The sequence below is a fragment of the Danio rerio genome, chromosome 4, assembly GCF_052040795.2.
Source record: "Danio rerio strain M-AB ecotype USA chromosome 4, GRCz13ab, whole genome shotgun sequence".
Classification (NCBI taxonomy): domain Eukaryota; kingdom Metazoa; phylum Chordata; class Actinopteri; order Cypriniformes; family Danionidae; genus Danio; species Danio rerio.
This window is the reverse complement of record NC_141024.2, coordinates 23,295,281-23,315,181: the sequence shown is the minus strand read 5'-3', so window position 1 is coordinate 23,315,181 and position 19,901 is coordinate 23,295,281. Positions and strand designations below refer to the sequence as shown.

General features: G+C 33.0%; 1 protein-coding gene and 1 long non-coding RNA gene across 5 annotated transcripts; one reads left to right on the top strand and one right to left on the bottom strand.

Annotated features, from left to right (window-relative positions):
* Positions 1–1,141: 1,141 nt before the first annotated feature.
* Positions 1,142–19,899, top strand: nup107 (nucleoporin 107). Of its 4 annotated transcripts, none has more exons than NM_001030167.1 (26): positions 1,142–1,237; positions 2,053–2,138; positions 2,250–2,342; positions 3,484–3,596; positions 4,131–4,260; positions 4,342–4,445; positions 5,548–5,675; positions 6,252–6,300; positions 6,698–6,769; positions 6,855–6,943; positions 7,033–7,225; positions 8,413–8,503; positions 9,158–9,237; positions 9,589–9,648; positions 9,732–9,877; positions 9,961–10,009; positions 11,592–11,661; positions 11,748–11,863; positions 11,956–12,145; positions 12,236–12,348; positions 13,684–13,786; positions 14,335–14,495; positions 15,995–16,120; positions 16,204–16,317; positions 18,653–18,820; positions 19,687–19,899. In NM_001030167.1, exons 1-26 carry the CDS (start codon positions 1,230–1,232, stop codon positions 19,792–19,794), a joined length of 2,760 nt encoding a protein of 919 aa, NP_001025338.1. In that variant the 5' UTR covers positions 1,142–1,229; the 3' UTR covers positions 19,795–19,899. The 4 variants fall into 4 exon arrangements, 1 of the variants encoding a protein (NP_001025338.1); XR_015482094.1 differs by having other exon boundaries at positions 1,165–1,237; positions 14,335–15,300; positions 15,465–16,120; positions 19,687–19,886; XR_015482095.1 differs by lacking the exons at positions 18,653–18,820; positions 19,687–19,899 and having other exon boundaries at positions 1,165–1,237; positions 14,335–15,167; positions 15,489–16,120.
* LOC147844718 (uncharacterized) lies at positions 1,717–4,452 on the bottom strand. The gene is made up of 3 exons (XR_015483212.1): positions 3,164–4,452; positions 2,872–3,082; positions 1,717–2,419 (listed from the first exon to the last, which is right to left on the bottom strand). It is a non-coding gene; the product is annotated as an uncharacterized LOC147844718 (long non-coding RNA).
* Positions 19,900–19,901: the final 2 nt, after the last annotated feature.

The following is a 19,901-nucleotide window of genomic DNA, read 5'->3' as shown; positions in this document are numbered from 1 at the left end:
TGAAATAGTGTCCCATTGGCATTAAGCATACTGATATTTGTGTAACAATTAAACAAAGTTCTTTTTCTGACCAGTGCTTATTAAACTTTATAAAATAATTAGTGATTGTACTAAATTATGTGTTTTAAATTGAGAAGAACATTTATGGAAAACAATTATATATTGGAATTAATAAGTTTTCTTTCTTTGTCATTAAAATCCATTACAATCTTATATCCATTCTGAAATTCTTCGAAATTTCAATATCTTGACAATAGAGCGGCCCACTTTGCAAACTCACAATTATTTTTGTCTGATGCATTTTCATTATGAGATGAAACATTAAGATGCATGTATTTTCAGGTTTTAGATCACGAAGAGAAGCTTCGAAGCATTACAGTAAGTTCATCTTATACAACCTCAAGCATGTATAAAATAAGCAATACTTTGGCAAACACTAGATTTAGAAGGACAACTGTTGATTTTGTGTTGTTATTCTTACCCACATGGCAAACATTCTCTGGCCCACACAATCAGCTTTTGCCTGGCCCACATGCTGCAGTGAAATGCGGTGCACAACGGGACAAAGTCTGGCCAAATATGGACCATTTGGGCCAAGTCTCAGCCAAGTTAACAGCTTATAGCTGGGCCTGAACTGGGCCACATATCTTGGTATGTCACGACTGCAGTAAAATTGATAAACTCATGTTACGTTATCTCCGTTCATCCTTCTATGTATCGAATTATTATGAGCAATAACCTGACATTAACGTAGACGTTAATAACTACGTGACATTTGTACGGAAAATCCTTCAAACATCCCCCGAATACCACTCATGAGACGTGACATTTTAATTTATTGTACAAATTAAAAAATAATCCCTTACACGTCGCGTGCGTTTAATAAAGCAATATATACGTTTTGAATTGGCTAAGGCTACAAATATGCTCGAAAAGTCTTATATTATTACAGGATAATTAGGAATAAATGTTATCCCAAAATCGCATACATTTAAAATGATTATAGAACAAATAAGATATTTTGATTTGCATGAAATTTTTCCTGTATCCAGTAGATGGCAGTGCCTGACAGGCTTTAGTGGTGCAGTAATCGTTCAGCTACTCCCTTAGAGGGCAGTGTGATTCACACAAAGACATGAACGGCACAGATGAAGAAATAACCTCAGAAGTGAAGGCGCTCAAACCGTGTGCTAGCAGCTTTGGCTAGCAGATAGGAACATATTGACAATATGGAATGGTAAAGATTACATTTTATTATTGTTTTGGTTGTTTACGAATGGCGTTGGATTATTTTGGTTGCTATATAGCCTTTCTGCCATACCCGGATGTAGTTACTGTATAGAGAACCGCTCCACATGTCAGTTGAATAGTTTGACTATAAAAACACATGACAGAAAAGAGCATATTTTATTTTTTATCACTTATATTGTGTTTCATTTTTTAAATTAATTAGAACATAATGCTATTATAGCTTAAATGCACCGTTTTAGGCCACATAAGAGTACTCATTTGTTAGCGCTCTTTGTTCTGGCAGTTTTTAGGTTAGATTATATTGAACTTCATTGTCATTACACATGTACAAGACATTATATAGGTTAGGTCTAACAAGGAGTGCAACAGGAGCAAGTGGAGGATTTAGGTATAAGTTATAAGTGGAATTATAGAAAACTATTGGTAATATTTGCAAACAGATGTACTATGAACATTATATACAGATACTTGGATAATCGTTGGCTACTAATATGATTTGCCAATTCAGAATAATATAATTTCTGAAATGATATTATTAGGAAGAATATAAAACCAACTTTACCTCTATAAAACCCAAAAATTCCTCACCTCGAGTCATTCTTTATACAAGTATTTATTTGTTTATTTTTTTATTTATTTTTTTATTTTGTTTGGTTGTTTTTTATTTTTGTTAATAATGGGTGGTAAAAAATATTAAGGCCAGGAAAGTTGTTCATCCAGCCTAACACTGTTCATTTTTTCTTCTGCAGCACTAAAGATGTTATGATGTGTAGGATGTAAAATGTGTTTATTCTTGTGCAGGAGTCAGACTTGGTTGAGTCCAGTGGTTCGGGACGCTGAGGTGACCCGTGCGGCCCGCAGAAAGAGTTCTCACAAAAAAGTTGCTTGTATCCTTTTAAGATTACAAATAACACTATCTGTATCTCCATGATCCTCACTAAAAAAATTGTTATAAGCATGTAGGAAGGATGTTATTATCCCTTTACTCTTGAGTTCAGTCCCGTTGGCACAGGATGACTCTCCTGGCACCAGCACGACCCCTGCTCGACCTCTCCTGCGCCAAACACCTGGACCTCGCCTTAAACAGACATGTAAGTAAACACATACTGCACACGTACACTATGAACTATAAAGACAGAATTATTAGCCCTCCTGTGAAATTGGTGTTCTTTTTCATATATTTCCCAAATGATTTTTAACAGCAAGAACATTTTGCACAGTATTTCCTATAATTTTTTTATTTTTATTTTGCGGAAAGCATTATTTCTTTTAGTTTTTCTGAAATATAAAAATAAAAAACTTTAAAATCTGCTGAGGTCGATATTATTAGCCCCCCTTTAGTTTTGTTATCAGTTGGGTGACCGCTGTACAAACAACTGTTGTCCAATGACTTGCTTAATTTACCAAAATTGTCTAGGTAAACTAATTAACCTAGTTTAAACCTCACTATTAAGTTGCACTTTAAAATAGCTGGGAAAATATGATGTACTGTCATCATGGCAAAGACAAAATAATTTAATTATTAGAAATTAATTATTAAATCTGTTTTGTTTTTAAATGTGTTGGGGAAAAAATCTAGTTTCTGTTAAACAGCACTTTGAGAAATAATTCAAGTTTCACAAGAGGGATAATAACTTCAACTGCACTGTGCTCTTGGGAAAAAATAGCAGTGAGCTTCAAATTGGAAGTAAATAAGATGTGATCTATAATCCAAAATGAATATTACTGCATGCAAGACATAGTCAAACTATTGTAATTTGATTCGGTCTAAAAAAACATTTTAATCTTATTTTCTAAATTAAATGATCACAAATTAGATATATGCAGTACACTATATAGGCAAGGCAAGGCAAGTTTATTTATATAGCACATTTCATACACAATGGCAATTCAAAGTGCTTTACATAAACACATATACAGTACATCAAAATGTGTACCTGCCTTTTTAAGGGTGTAACTAAAAAAAAACAGATACAGACCATTTAAATAAAAGAAATAGAAAATAAACAAATGATACTCTCTAAAGTTTTATAGTCAGCTGAATGATAAAAAGTTTATGCATTGGTATTTTTAGCTTAAATTTTTTATAATGCTGCGAGTCACATTTATTTATCTTTGTATCTAATCTAAAAGTTTGAAAATGTTTATTCTGGTTAAGTTTAAGTGTATTTACTCTTATATTTTGTGAAGAGCATGCTGTATTTATATGCTTTTTAAAAACTATTATTACAGTCACCCCAAGAAGTGCCCTTAGGAATCCCGATGTGTCTGCCATCCTCGGGACCTCAGGAAGCAGAACCCCTCGCTTCGTAAACACACCTCGTACCAAAGGCGGCCTGAGCATGGTGAGTGACCTCTGTTTGTACAAACATAACATCCTTTATCCCTCTGTACAGTCTATGTACAGATCAAGATGAAATGATTATCCCTCCTGTTAGATTTGTATTATTTTTTTCAATTATTTCCCAAGTGATGTTTAATAGAGACATTTTTTCCAACACATTTTAAACAGTAGTTTTAATCGTAAATATTTTATAACTAATTTATTTGGTCTTTGCTGCGATGACATTACATCATACTTGACTAGTTCTTTTGTGAGATACTAGTAATCAGAGTAATTTCAATCAGAGTCCAATTTCAAGGCAATGCAATTTTATAAATCATTTTCAAGGTGGCTAATAATATTGACCTAAGGTTTTCTTCCAGTCAAACTAAAGTAAACCAGAAAAATATATATATAATAGAAAAAATCTCTATTAAACATCTCTTGGGAAATATAAAAAAAAAATAAAGGAGGGCTAATAATTTAGCCTTTGACTGCAAATTTAGTTGGTGTTAGTAACATTTTTGTGTGCTGCTGTTGTTTGTTTGCTCTCCAGAACTTGGATGACAGTGACTGGACGAACAGTCTTTACCCATCTCCTCTATCAGGAATAGTGGACACAAGCTTTACTGACGACGTTAGCATGAGTGCTCTGATGCTGAAGGAAGATGATCCTGGAGAGGCTGGTGAATACTCTTAGTAATTCATAATCACAAATGAAGCGGTCAATTGACATGATTTTCAGCTCTTCTGTTTTCTTCTCTTAGCTTCTCTTGGTTTGTTTCCTGAATTCCTGGAGTCTTATTTGCGTCATGCGTCCACAGCCGTGTTTGACCTGTTGGAGGAATATGAAGCTCTCTGTCAAGATAAGGTACACTAGCAGTACATAATTTAAATTTAAATATATATATATATATTTTTTTTTTTTTTGATCGTTTAGGCTGTATTAAACACAAACAGCATATATTTAATATTTTTATAAAAAAAAATTATTATTATTAACGTTGAATTTGTATAATTCAGTTTTTCTGTAGATAAACAATTATAATACATTCAGGACCTTTAGGACAAAATTTTCATTTTTGCTATTCCATTTTTTTTCTGTTTAAGCAAATACTCATACATACTTTGCTCAAATGCATCAATTGTGTTTACAAGACATGCATATTGTAATGTTGGTTTAGAAAATGTTAAATATTTTGACACATTTTTTTCAGTTTTGGACCATCGAGCAAATAATCTTTTTTTTATTCAGCTTTTTAGCACTGCTGGAAAAATGTATTTAAATGATGTAATTATAATTCTGGTTTTTGTGTTGTATGGATGGATAGCAGAGTTTGTTTTGTATGTAGTACATACTGAGAGATTTTGTTTTTTATTTTATTTTAGATTATTTTTTGTGCAGCATAACTTAAAAAGTGCATTAAAATAAATGTTATTTCAGATCCTTGACTTATCCAAGACTAATAATCCTACGTATTAATCCTGTAATACATCTTCTTACCTTTAGTATATGTGTGTATTGAGAGGAGATTGTTTGTTTTTGTGTGTTTTCCAATAAAACAGTAACATGTAAACTAATTGTAATTTTAAGGATTAAAATCATTTTATTTTTCCAAGTAATCATCAGCACTGATTTGAGTTGTTTAAGAAACTAATACTTTTATTATGTTTTTTTACTCTCGGTTGACCTATGTGTAACTGTTTTAAAATTCACACACAATGCTTGAACAAAAATATGAACTTGTTTGACAAAGGAATTTTGATAAGTAGCTGTATGTAATGCATAAAATATTTTCATATTCTATGTACTGGTAAGTGATTTTATGCTAAATCTGTGTACTGGTAAGTGATTTTATAAAAAAAAAAAAAAAAAGACTATAGTCTTTAAAAATGACTTTAGTTTTTAGTGTTATAGCAAGTAAAAATATTGGCACAACAAGTCATTACTAATGCACTGTCCTGACTTGTAGGTCAGTGTGTTGCAGAAACTGGTTCTCCGTTCAGCCCCTGGCCAGCAGAAATCCTCCAAGACTGTCAGCATCACCTGGTTATTGCAGCAAGAGATGGTGACCTGGAGACTTATCACCTCTCTGTACAGGTACAACACACTCATACATTAGACCACACACACTACTGTTTTGATGAATGCATAAGAAATAAGTTGTTATTGAAGTTTTTTGTATTTAATCTATATTAAGCTTGCCATAAAATACCCATGAGTTGCTGATGTGGCAAATTTATCAAAATTGACAGCATTTCAAATCTATTTCCATTTCAAATGAATATTTTTGATGTTTTTTTGCTTAGTTTATCTAAAAATGCAAAAATGTTTCAGTTTCCACACAAATATAAAGCAGCACAACTTTTTTCAACATTGAGTTTAATGAGAATTGATTATTTACTGCTAAATCAGCAAAGTCGAGGGATTTTTCAAAGATTATGTCTCAATAAAGACTGAAGTAATGGCTGCTGTAGTAAATTAAGCTTATCTATTACTATTCACTGCTGTTTTTTGATCAAATAAATGCTATGTAAATACAATATTATGAGTTTAAATAAACAATAATAATAATAATAATCTTATTAATACCAGACTTTAAAACAGTAGGATTTTTAAATATCTGAATACTATTACTTTTTTGCTTATGTATTGTTAAAACTCTCTCAAACACAGAGACAGAGTTCAGACTGTTTTAGAAGAAGACATCATGATGGATATTACTGTAAGTGCATGTGTGTTTCTTTCTACTCTTCTGCTTGGGATAGAGCTGCGTAATTCTATAAAACCAGAGAATCACAATTTTATTTGTATTTTTTTGCTTGTTTGTTTAAATAGAGATGCAGTTTTATTCTGATTAGACAAATTGACACAATGTCAATTAATTTACTGGAGCTTTTATATAATTTTATTTGCTGCAATCAAAATGCAAAATATGTAATTTTTTTTTATTTAAGATTCTTTTTTATTTGGTTTAAATTAATGTTTTAAAAACTCCTAGTCAATATAATACAGTGTCCGTATCAGTTTCATTTAGACTGTTCGCCCTGGTGTGTGCCATGTTTTTACTCATGGACATCTCACTTTGATATGAACTGTTTCGTGTTGTGTTTTCTCTGGAGATGCCCAGTGAGAGTGAGAAAGCAGTAATGGAGCAGTTCTTCCAAAAGGACAGTATGGTGCGACAGAGCCAGGTAAACATACATCCATTTTACACCAATATATTTTTACATTGAAAAAAAAAAAAAAGCTCAATATCTGATGTGTGTTTTTATTTAGCTGGTGGTGGATTGGTTGGAGAGTATAGCAAAAGACGATATAGGAGACTTCTCGGATAACATTGAATACTATGCTAAATCTGTGTACTGGTAAGTGATTTTACCACTCATTTATGTCTTTGAGAATGTCTCAGTATGTCTAAATAAAATTTTTTATTAATCTGTTTGTTGGTGTGCAGGGAGAACACACTCCACACGCTGAAGCTGAGGAGGAATCAGTCCAGTGGTGGTTTAAGCAGGCCACTGGTCACTGAACTGGATCCCGATGCTCCCATCAGACAGAAAAGACCCCTGGCAGACCTGGACAGAGAGGACGACTCTCGCCTCCTCAAAAACCTCTTCAATCTCATACGAGCTGGCATGACTGATGAGGTATGTGTGTATGTTAGTTGAGATGCTTTATTAATTCCCTTAAACGTATAGGTCACCCTACATTTTTTATTTCCTTACTCAAATGGTTGTACATATTATGAATTTCCTTCTTCTGTTAAACACAAAACAAAATATTTTGAAGCAAGCTTGTTAAAAGCCGCTTTTGCACTTAATCTGGGAACAAAAATGCTGTGGAAGTCAATGGCTGCTTTTTTTCTCCAATATTCTTCAGTATATATTACTTTGTTTTGAACAGAAGAAAAAAACTCAAACAGATTTGGAGCAAATCAGTAAACAGAATTTAGATTTTTCAGTGAACTGTATCTTCATGGGAAAACTTGTTTGCCACTGTTATACATGATTAATGAAACGGTAAACACAACACCACAGGCAGTCTATGCAGAAATGACACACCTTGTTTTTAAAACTAGCTGCAGGAATGTTGAGAGATCTTGTGCATGAATCTGTAAAACATAACCTCCTACTAAAAATACTATTTACAGGATAAGCTTTACAACACAAAAATCATTTTCTCTTCCACCCTTGTTTTCTTTTCTGAAATAACCTTGGAATTAGGAGTAAAACAATAACTCAACCAGCAATTTTTGTAGTTTTGTTAATCCTATATTTTTTGGATGGTTATTAGGTATGGCCATTCTTGAGGTATTTTGTAGTTGAGTATTTTATTATACATAAATACTCTGATTTGGCCACAAATGTTAAGTTACATTTCTGTTTACACAATGCTTGTGTTATGGGTCTGTACTGATACTATACTAAGCTGTAATCCTGTAATAACATGTTAGCGTATTTGTAATTACACACTTTGAGTAGTTATTCTAATAATAATAATTGTGTCTAGGTTGTGAGTCTTAGGAGTTTTCTGTTTATTTTAGTAAATGCTCTGAAGTACCTTTAAACTTCAACTAAACTTAAATTTTCTTTTGAACGGTTCAAAAACACAAGAAAAGAGAAGTGTTTGTAGTGTCACATAGCCAGGTGGCTTTTCTATGGTGACAATCATTCAGAAATGTATGGCATATCTATAAAAATAATTAAATTTTTTAGAGCTTCAAAGGGAATATATGACAGTAAAGTCTGAAATTTATCTCCTTTTTTTAACTGCAGAATTGTGGATACTGAAAATGTCACTTTATAAATTTGTCTCTCTCTGTGTGCATTTGCAGGCTCAGAGGTTGTGTAAGCGCTGTGGTCAGGCCTGGCGTGCTGCCACTTTGGAAGGCTGGAAACTCTACCATGACCCCAACATCAATGGAGGTCAACACACACATACCTACTAACAAAAACCAATATTTAACTATGCTTATGTTATCTATATTTTATAAACTTTATTATTGTTATGTTTTTTTTAACCTGATATAATTCCAATACCATAATAATTTAATATATCTTCAAAACACAATGAAGATTGTTGTTATCAAAACTGAGAGAGTTGTTTCTACATTAAAAGCTTATTCATTTAAATCTAAAGGCAATTTTAGTACACATCTGAGTTTTTATAGATGGCACATCTGTAGATGACATCAAATAATCAAAATGCCAGTTCAGTCATTGCTAAATGATGGGCCAAGGAGATTTATATGAGTTTAGAACAGCATAAGCGTGAAGATGATTATTTTAGGTGAACTGCCAATGAAATCACTTGCTGTAAATGTAACTACATTTATATATTGTAAATTATCAGTAATTTTAAAGAAACATTGTAGTTATTTGAAATGACCATGGGTATAGTTTTAGCATGCTTTATTATGTTTTTTTATTTATGAATATTGAATTAGCTAGAAGTTAAAAATACTTCAGACTCTTTAAAATACTACTATTTTTATTATTATTTATCCAGTGGTCATAATCAACTGAAAGTCAAGGACATTTACCAGTCAGATACAGTGAACTGTCTGTGTGTGTGTTCAGGGGGTGGTGAGCTTCAGCCTGTGGAGGGAAATCCTCATCGCAGCGTCTGGAAGGTTTGCTGCTGGAGAATGGCAGAAGAGGTGAGAAAACTATAGATCTGAGGTCTAAATCCATGCGCTAGAAAGTTTGGGAAATTTTAGTTGAGGGAAAAGAAAATCCTAAATATAGTAAATTTGGTTGTGAGCTGGTCAAACTTTATGGTCATGTAATATATTTATTATGGTTTACTTTTTGGTAACAGTATTTTGGAAAAGGCTGTACAAATATATTTGAATAAAGTTTAAAACATCACTCTGCTGCTCAATACATAAAAGGGTTTATAGCATAAGCATATTAGTTCGAAAAGAAAATATAAAAATATTCATTAAATCCTCTTTACATAATGTCTATAAATATTTCAGTTAAGAGTCTGCTTTATGTTGCTGTTTCAGGAGCAGTTCAACAAATATGAAAGGGCTATCTATGCTGCGTTGAGCGGAAACCTCAAACAGGTAAATAGTCATATTTTTAACTCATATTTACACCATTTCCTCTTGCTTTAGTCATTATTTGATCATGTGCTTGTGTCCTGCAGCTGTTGCCGGTGTGTGAGTCCTGGGAAGACACAGTATGGGCTTATTTCCGGGTGATGGTGGACACTCTGGTCGAGCAGGAGATCTGTTCTTCTGGTCTGGGCAGTGAAGAGCTGGAGGAGCTGCCCAGAGACTTCCTGGAGACCAAGTAGGACTACAGTGACTTTCTAATATGCATTCTCTCCTTTTATATCCTTTTTCACCTAATGATTAATTCTTTTTATTATTTAGTTGGACGCTGGAGAAAGTCTTTGAAGAGATTCAAGCAACAGAGTCCAAGGTAAGAATAAATGAATGAGGTTTAATATGTAACAATGTTTAGACAACAACAATGTAGCTTTTTGATAAAATGTACATGACAACATTTTTTAATGATCTGTGTTTACACCAATCCACAAAACTTTAAAAAAGCACTATATTATCAATGGCAGGCCAGTGTTTCAAGCTGTCACCTTGATAGTAAACAGTATTTGTAAGTAAGGGATGGTGTGCTTTCTGCTAGTTTGCTGTGTGTTCAAGATGAATCTCAACATTTGGTTCTAATGTGAAGTAAATCCACACTTTGCTGATGAAGTTTTAGCAAATACTTAAGCACCAACTACAGTACCACAAACTTTGTCATTGTTGTGTTTGTTTGTGCTGTGCTTTAATCTACACTCACCCAAACATAATGGCATCACTTTCAAAGACTTAGTTTATTCACTGCCCCAAAAAAGAGGGTATTTTTTTAAAAACTTGAAAAATGTATGCCTTTTCAGACCCAAAAACAACATTGTCATGTAATCAAACAGGCAAAACGTCTAAAAAGTTTTCACCTCCGTGAAGATGGCACCCATAATAAAAAATAATCCCCAAAACTATACCATTCGTTTGTGCTGATTTGTGTCGCAAAAAAGAAAATTTGTGCCGGTTTGGGGTCTGAGATATTAAGCATTATTTTTTTGACTGTGTGACGTCACTTTCCACCCCATGTTGCTCAAATGACTTCAAATCAGCACAGGTCGTTTGTACTCAATTTGTGCTTTTTTTTGCCCTTAAAGCAAACTCTATATCTGTTTTCCTCGTTTAGATAAGAGCAAAATATTTGGGGAGCCATGACGTCACTCTCCACCCCATTTCCTCTTATTCGCACCAAACCGGTGTCATTCGTTTGTGCCTGGTTTGTGCCGTTAAGCAAACACTTTATCTATTTTCATTGTTTACATATAACCAAAATATATTTATATTTATATTCGTGCATGAATTGATTATTTTCGTTTCCTCACAATTTGTGCTCGTTTGTACTGCAAAAAAATATTATTTGTAGGCCTAAAAATAATACTAGATCATCCAGAGGTGTCTCGACTCTAGTTGCTCCATATTTACCAAAATAGTCTCGTTTGTGTGTGTTTTATTTGTACTGGATTGTACCTATGAATGTGTCGTTAGTGCTGCTTCTATTAGTAAAATATTGAATTAAAGACAATGACATCACCAGCCACCCCACATGTATGATATTCTAAAATATTTTAATTTGTTTGTGCTGATATAATTTTTGTTTGTGGTGCTTTATTTTTAGATATTAAAATAGTCTAGGCCAATATAAGTTATTCTGAAATCTTTTTTTATCAGAAAAAGCACCTTTGCTGATTTGTCATTTGAGCAATACGGGGTGGAAAGTGATGTCACACGGTCAAAAAAATAATGCTTAATATTTTTGCGGCACAATTCAGCACAAACGAATGGCATAGTTTTGGTGATTATTTGTTTTTATGGGGTGATAACTTCACAGATGTAAAGTTTTCAATTTTTGATTGGTAATGTCATGTAAAGAGGGAAATTGGTGTTTATTTTCTGATCCTTCACAAATGTTTTGTTGACAGAGAGTTCTGGACGCAACCAAGGAGCACTACCATGTGATTCAGAAGTTTGTGATTCTTGGAGATCTTGATGGTATGTTTCAGAAAATTTTTATTTTGAGACTCTTTTTTTTATTTATTATTTAACAAAGAAATAACATCCTCTTAATTTATCTAAAGGTCTTCTTGAGGAGTTCAGTGATTGGTTGGGAAGAAATACACCTTTGCCAGCCCATCTCTTACGCTTCATGTCACATTTAGTGTTGTTTTATCGCAGTTTGGGCATGCAGCTTAAGGTACATACAAACGCATATATATTTTTAAAAACCATGTCTTATTAATTACCACTGAGTGAGTAAAATGTTCACGTTTGTTTTAAACTCATCAGGAGGAGGTGTGTGTAGATGTCCTGAAGGCCTACATCTCGCTGTTGGTGAAGGAAAAGCAGGTGGAGCTCATTGCGTTTTACGTCAGTCACCTTCCTGCAGATTTGGCTGTGTCACAATATGCTCAGTTCCTGGAGGAAGTCACTGAGACTGAGCAGCGCAAACACTGTCTGGAGCTCGCAACACAAGCAGGCAGGTTTATTTTGCACTAAAGAGTCCTCTTGCATTACATACTTAATACACCAATGGTTATAATGTCACCAATTTTTTTGTGGTATTTAGGTTTGGAAGTGGCAGCAATCACAAAAACGGTAGTGGAAACCATCAGAGAGAGAGACACAGATGAATTTTCCCACCATGACCTGACGCCTGCACTGGACACGGCAACTACAGTGGTACTAATGATGAACTCTTCATTTATGAAAACTTGTTTACCACAGGTTTGATGGAAAAATATTAGTTTACTTTTTTATTTAAAATTTCACATTAATCCATACGATTTTGGATTTTAAAATAAGATTTTGGAGATGTAAACATGTTTAATGTTAAATTGTAGTTTTGTGTTTTTTTAAAATTGCAACATTAAACATGTTTACATCTCCGCAGATATTATACTACAAAATCAATATAAATACAGTGGTAAAATATAAATATTTTATTTTTCCATCCTTGCAGTCTTTCTTGAATTTTCTTCTCCTTCTATTATAGCTCCTTCCATTATAACTTGTTAACTAATTAGCCTCTATTAACTGATAAATGACTACTGAAAGAATGTAATACTCCTACAACTAAAAAGCTTTATGTACATGCTTTACTGGCATGATATTTAGTACAGTATTGCCAAAGCATTTTAGATATGTATAAAATAAGTAAGTTATTCACATTATCAAATTAATAACATACAACAAATTTGAAATAAATGACAGGAAAAATGAATAAAAACAGACATATCTCTAAAATGGATATTTATTAATGATTAGAAAAGAAAGTTTAGATTTTATTAAATAGGGTAAATTAGTTTATTGACCATTTCTAATGGTGTACATATATTTTACAGGCAGTTTAAATGTCATTTTATTCTCTTTGAGCATATAGTAATATATATAAATTTTTATCGTTTAAAGAATCTGTTATTTACTTTTTCTTTCTGTCTCGCCGCAGTGCACGCTGTCAGCTGCGAAGCCAAACGGAAAGTAGTCTTTATTAAAAGAATAATACAAAAATGCAACAACTTAAGAAAGCGAAAGTAAAAGTTGACTCCTGGATATTATAGGAGATTTACAAACACTGGCTGGAGTCGCCAGATGCAATTTTAAACCTCAAATAGGCATCTCTCTGTTGGTCTCTGCAGAGCATGTGAGACTGTGTTGTTGACAGTTTTCTCGCGCACACACAATAAGCAGTATGAAATGTGTTGGGTGAGAGAAGATTTTCCACTAGTTAATCAAACAGATTAATGGATGCGAAAAAAGTGTAAAAGGATGATAATATTATTTAAAAAAAAATAAAAAACGGTCCTCCAATATACTTGGACGGCCGTTAATATACCTAGGCAGTAGTAAAGTCGCCCAAGTAAAATCTATGTGTGGAAAGCACTGGATTTATTGATGTTAGTTAAGTAAAATTAGCTTACAAAAAAAAACTAATAAACTCATTATGTATAGCTCATTTATTAGTTAAGGTTAGCCATTGCAGTAGGTGTTGCTATTCAACTTTTCCTCTCTGTACAGGAGGATCAGCAGAAGATTGATGTGATTGACTGGTTGGTGTTTGATCCTGCTCAACGAGCTGAAGCACTTAAACAGAGCAACGCCATCATGAGGAAGTTCTTAGGTGAGACTTTCCTAGCCAGAATAGTATATCAAAATCTATTAATGTTGTAATTGGTCATTTTATATATCATCAACTGCCTCCTCTTTAAAAATTAGTTACAGTCTCACACACAATTTCACTGAAACACTGATAAGTTGTACAAGCTCATTTGTAGGTTGTGTAAAAAATGGCTAATGGTAGCACTAAATAAACTAGACTTTCACAAACATTATAAAAATGTATTTCAGATCCTCTCACTTTGTAACAAATCCATATTAATCCTTTAAAGAATTTTAGCATTTACATTTCTCTACTTTTATCCAGAGTACCTTGCAAATGAGAATCAATAGAAGCCATTTGTAAACAGACCAGTTTGTAAGTTTAAGTCTGCTGTAAACAGCAGATATAAACAAATTTAAAGGAAAACTAAAATAGAGAAATAGAAATCTTCATTGATTCGCATGCATACATCACACATTGAATGTTTGTTTCTTTTTAACACACAGCAGATAGATTAGATCAGTTCTTTGATTTGCAGTGTTGTTCTATTATACTCATGTACAATACAGCATCTAAGAAGCATGACGCTGCTAAGATGGTCTTCGCCAAAGTGCCCGAAGACTCCATGCGTGAGATCTACCGGCAGTGGGAGGAGCAGGGTATGGACACACCACTTCCTGCAGAAGAGGAGAATGCCATTCGTGAACATCTATGCATTCGTGCTTATCTGGTGAGTAGTGCTGTTGTACAATGAATTGACCTAAAGTCAAATCAAGGAACTTTTCTGCTGTACAATGTCTGCAGCAGACGCAGCGATATTTTGCAACACCTAAAAATAGTTACCTGCTACGTAAATGGATGACATCAATGTGTAATATCAGTGCGCCTGCATCAGCCATGATATGGCAGGAAAGTTTCTTGATTATTACGCTAGAATGAGAGTATGCTTCATAACCTTATCAACCTAAAACGTAGCAATTTTTAATCCCTGTCCGTCTTTGTACATGATGCAACTACAGAAGTGTCAAGCTTTAAATGGGAAAATTATTAAAACTTTTTTTATTTTAAATTTTGAGCAAAATGCTAATGGCCTAATCTGCCTCAGTGATTTATGCTAAGCTAAGCTAAAGGGCTCCTGTGAGACCCGGAGATTGAATTAATAGATTAAAATGTTAAAAATGTTTACCTCTACGGGGGTTTCAAAATGAGCCTATTTGTTAAAAAGTGGAGTGTTTCTTCAAGTGTCATTTAAATATGTTGTGGACTAATTTATAAAAGATGATAATGTTTATATGGTGGGTAACAACAACAATTCGAAAGCAAGGGTTTACAGATGCCAATGCAAGCATGTTTCAGTTGTCAAAGGATCCAGGATCCACACTGTTCTTGTACCAATAAATGAGTTGACATTTTAACCCCAGTTTAGTATAGAGGCACTGATAGGTGAGAGCTAGCTAATGTTACCACTACATATCTATGTTCCCTGTATAATATAACAATAGTTCATTATTGTTTAGGTAACATTAGCTCAAAGGGTGTAATGCAGGGATGTCAAACTCAATTCCAGGAGGGCCGCAGTTCTTCACAGTTTAGTTCCAACCCTAATTAAACACACCTGATCAAACTAATTGAGTCCTTCAGGCTTGTTTGAAAACTACTGGTAAGTGTGTTGGAGCAGAGTTAGAACTAAACAGTGCAGTGCTGCGGCCCTCCAGGAATTGAGTTTGACATCCCTGGTGTAATTGTTCACTAAATTGACGGTTCAGTTTGATACAACACAAAGTGGTGACTCAGTGTTTTCAATACAGCAAATAGAAAGAAATGTCCTTGATCTTTACTACTTTATTTACTAAAACTAACATCATAAATACAATCTTGTCTTGACTTTGAACAGGGATGGAGCTATACTTGGCCCATCTTCTGTGGTGTCATCTTAGCATTGAAAACAAAAACTGATGCTTATAAAAATGGAAATTAATCAAATTTAAATATAAAAAAATAATTCAATTGCCCTTTCCCTTAAGATGCCAGAAATCATTGTTACAAGCACAACGTTTTAGCTTTTGGATCTTTCAGTGTTTTTCCAAACCTATTTCAGAGCCCAATGCATCTGATAATCCACTGTCATTGGCTCATCTGTGGTTGAGGGGAGGTGTTTGGCGATAGCTCAGTTGCCTGTCACTATAATGAATGCACTTTAAGTGGGAAGATCTTTCTTCTTTTTTACAGGAAGCACACGAAGCGTTTAACGAGTGGTTCAAGCACATGAACTGTCCTCCGGTGAAGCCCACAGCTCCTGCTCAAGCCAAGTTTACAGAGAAAGTGGCTCATGAGATGAAAGAGGCTGAGTACAAGGTCAGGACGGGACATCCACACACCGCAGACTGAACACATCTGGCTTTGATCTGTAATAGTGTTTCTGTGTCACGTTCCTCCAGATAGAGCTGGAGAACTGGCAGGGGCGTCTAGGAGCTCTCACTGAAGATGTGAAGGAGAGGATCTATAATGTGCTGCTGTTTGTAGACGGAGGCTGGATGGTGGATGTCAGAGAGGTGAGCTTAAATGTATTATAAGCTTAAATGTATTCAGTTTTAGACCTTTTGTACAACGCAAAATTACCCATTATGCTTCGTGTATGCATATGAAGGATGCTTTGAACTTCTGGTCGCCAGCTGATGCGTATAAAAAGTCACATTTGAACTGCATTGAAAAGAAAAAATAGTTTTAGTTTTGAACTAATACTGCTGTCGGTCAACTCCACCTCCTGGACTGATTATTAAAAAAAAAAAAGTGATCTAATGGAATGGGATGCTTACTGTCAGACGGCATCTTTTGCCGTTTAATTGGAGCACGATCATCATTTTCTCTTTTTTCAAATATATAACGAACCCAAACAAATGTAATTCACCAAAATGTTTGACAAACACACACAATACATTGATTTAAAGACTAGCACAAAGTGAAAATAAAGTGCCATTTTAAAATGACAGAAAAGCACATACTATGGTAAAACTACACAATACAAACTAACTAAATGAAACATAAACTGCTCACATTTCAACATGCAAATCAGCCTGAGTATTAGTAACATACTTTTATTTCTATTATTTCTGGAAATTGGATGGCGTACATACCTGTTAAGTTTCATGCCAGTAATACAGTTTGCTCTTTATAATGCAGTGATGTATAGCGTGTGATGTATGCATTAAAGAGCCCGTTGAGTACAGTATAACAGCTGACAGGTCACACTGACGTTATATTTCAACATTTTATTTGACACAGACACTGAATATAAATTTTGTAAAAAATAATTAGTTTTAAATTTTCTTTTATTAAAAAAAATAAAATGCTGAGAAACTGTTTTCAATGCTTTCACTGACTAAATATATTCTGTAAATATAAGGAAATTTTTATATGTCACATCTAGGCCTGTCATGATATCTATTTTTTATGTCGTATGATATATTGCACCAAATATAATGCGATAAACAATATTATTGTCATTTTAAGACCATTTTATGCCACTCATTTTATATAATAACTTATTATAAAATGACAGAATGACAATATAATATCATAACAATGCAAGTACACTCTTTCAAAGAACACTTAATATTTTATTCTGAAGAATATTTAATTGAATATTAAATATTATTATAATAATTTTAACAATTTAATTACTAGGCATTGAAATCAGAATATAAAAAGTAACATCTTAAACAAATAAATAATGATAGACGTTAACAAAAATGTACAAGTGCAGTGAACTAGAAAAAAGTACCAGATCTATTTTTAATTGTTTGACACGCACATGAAAATATACTATAGTAATTTATAGTAAATACTATTAATTTTTTTCGACTTCCAATAGAAATAGATGTTGCACAATCAGGTAAAATGTTGCTAAAATTGTTTTTTTGTATGGGCGATATATATTGCATCACCAAAAATTATTGTGCGATAAGTTGATAAATTGATTATTATGACAGGTCTAGGCATATCACCTTTCTTTTTAATTGTGTTTATTTGTTTGAGAATTGAAAGATAGTGATTGAATTGAGGAGAGCGATTGCAAAAACTCTACAAGCAGACATTTGCCCAATCTGGGGCCCAAAAAAAAGATGTTTTTATATTATTCTATTAATATCAGTTTCAAAACTGGTTAATATGGATGTTCTAAAAGCTTTGCACTTTTTCTGTAAGTTAGTGAAAACACCTGAAAACTTTTCTTTGCACTTTTGTCAGTTAAAGAAAATGATCACCACGCTTTACAATAAGCTTTCATCAGTTCAAAGTCAAGTCAAAGTCAGCGTTATTGTCAATTCAACCATGTACAGGACATACAGATAATCGAAATAATCATAATATTAATACAAACATTTTAAGATAAAAAATAAATAAAATACATTAAATACAATTTCACATATATTATCTAAACATATAAGGTAATTGTTGATGCATTTACTAAACTAGTTGATGCCTTTACTAAACAATTATTATATAGCATTTATTAATCATAGTTCAAAACATTTACTATTGCTTTAAAATCCAAATTCAGACTTGTTAACATTTAATGAACTCTGATGAACTAACAATGAACAACTTTATTTTCATTAACTGGCACATAAGATATGAATACATACTGTAAGGTATAGTTCATTATTCATGTTAGTAAATACATTTAATAGCTCACTAATTCAAACTTATTGTAATGTGTTACCAAGAAAAGCAACAAACAAAAAGATTCTTGATTTCATTCCACAAACAGTGCCAACTTGTTAGAATTGAGTTTGTACTGTGTATTGAAGTTTTACATGAAATGCAACCATTGTACGTTTATATAGAAAATGCCGTTTTGAGTGTAGTCTGGATTTCCTGTTTTTGCAGGATGCTGAGGAAGACTCCGAGCGTTCTCATCAGATGACTCTGCTGCGGCGTTTGTGTTTGCCCATGATGTCTTTTCTTCTGTTAACTGTACTGCAGCGAACTGAACGCCACCAGGAGAGTCTGCGTCTTGCTGACATCATCGCATCTGACCAACACAAGCTATATGAGGTTTGTGTGCGGCACCACTGTCTATATAGAGGGCAGCAGGGTCAATGACCTTAGAATTTATTAGCCATAAATATTGTTAGTGGCCATTAAACTAATGGTGCAATTATTATTATTACCATATTATTTTTTATTCAAATTCTAAAAAAGTAATAAAACTAACAAGTATTTAATACAAAAAATATAATTTTATAAAGTTGTTTTAACTTTTAATCTTGACTGTACAAAATAACAAAATTATTTATATATGTAAATTTTATTTTGTAAATTTTTACATATGTATTCATGCATAGAATAAGGACATATAAAAGGACATAAATGTTAATATATCAAACAATTTTTTAAGGTTATACATGTTTGCCTTCAGATATAGATAAATACTAAGTCTACACCGTACATAATTATGTCAATGCTTTTATTTTGTATGCTATAAGTCACAAGTAATTGTTGAACAGTACAAATTTTATTTACTTTTTTTAAAAAACATAGATTTTTTGTTTGTTTGTTTGGGAAAAGTGCTTATCTGTTTGTTTTTTGTTTGTTTGTTTGTTTTTTAGATTATAGGACATTCTGTTTAAAGACTTGGGAAAATGGATGGCAATTATTGCTATTATTTATGCATTTACATAATTACAACACATTGTGATTTTAAAAGCATTCTAAACCATATTGTTTTATTAATTATATATTTTTTTAAACTGAAAAAGTAACACTTTCATAAAACACTTTCATTTCATTTTTATTCTTGTGAAATAATTGCATTAATTTGGAGATGGTTTTTGATTGTCTGAGTACATTTTTACGCTTATAGTGAATATGATACTAATTGTTATTATGGTTTCTTCATCTGAGCTCTCATTGTTTGTTAGGTTTTCTCTAAAGATGAGCTGCAGAAGTTTCTCCAAAAGATGAGGGAATCCTCTCTTCTTCTTCTGGATAAAGGACTGGATCCTCTGGGATATGAGATTCAGCCCTAGCCAGTGTTTCCTCATGCTTGTTTTTTTCCTCACTCCTGACAAAGGAAGAGCTATGTAATTTTGTATTTGAATAAAGATTGGTGTATTGTTTAGATTATGTACTTTTA

Bases quoted from the DNA above. Each gene is read 5' to 3' on its own strand.
- nup107 (NM_001030167.1), top strand. The intron at 3,597-4,130 runs GTGAGTGACCTC...TTTGCTCTCCAG, and splicing joins CCAAAGGCGGCCTGAGCATG to AACTTGGATGACAGTGACTG. The intron at 11,864-11,955 runs GTACATACAAAC...TAAACTCATCAG, and splicing joins GTTTGGGCATGCAGCTTAAG to GAGGAGGTGTGTGTAGATGT.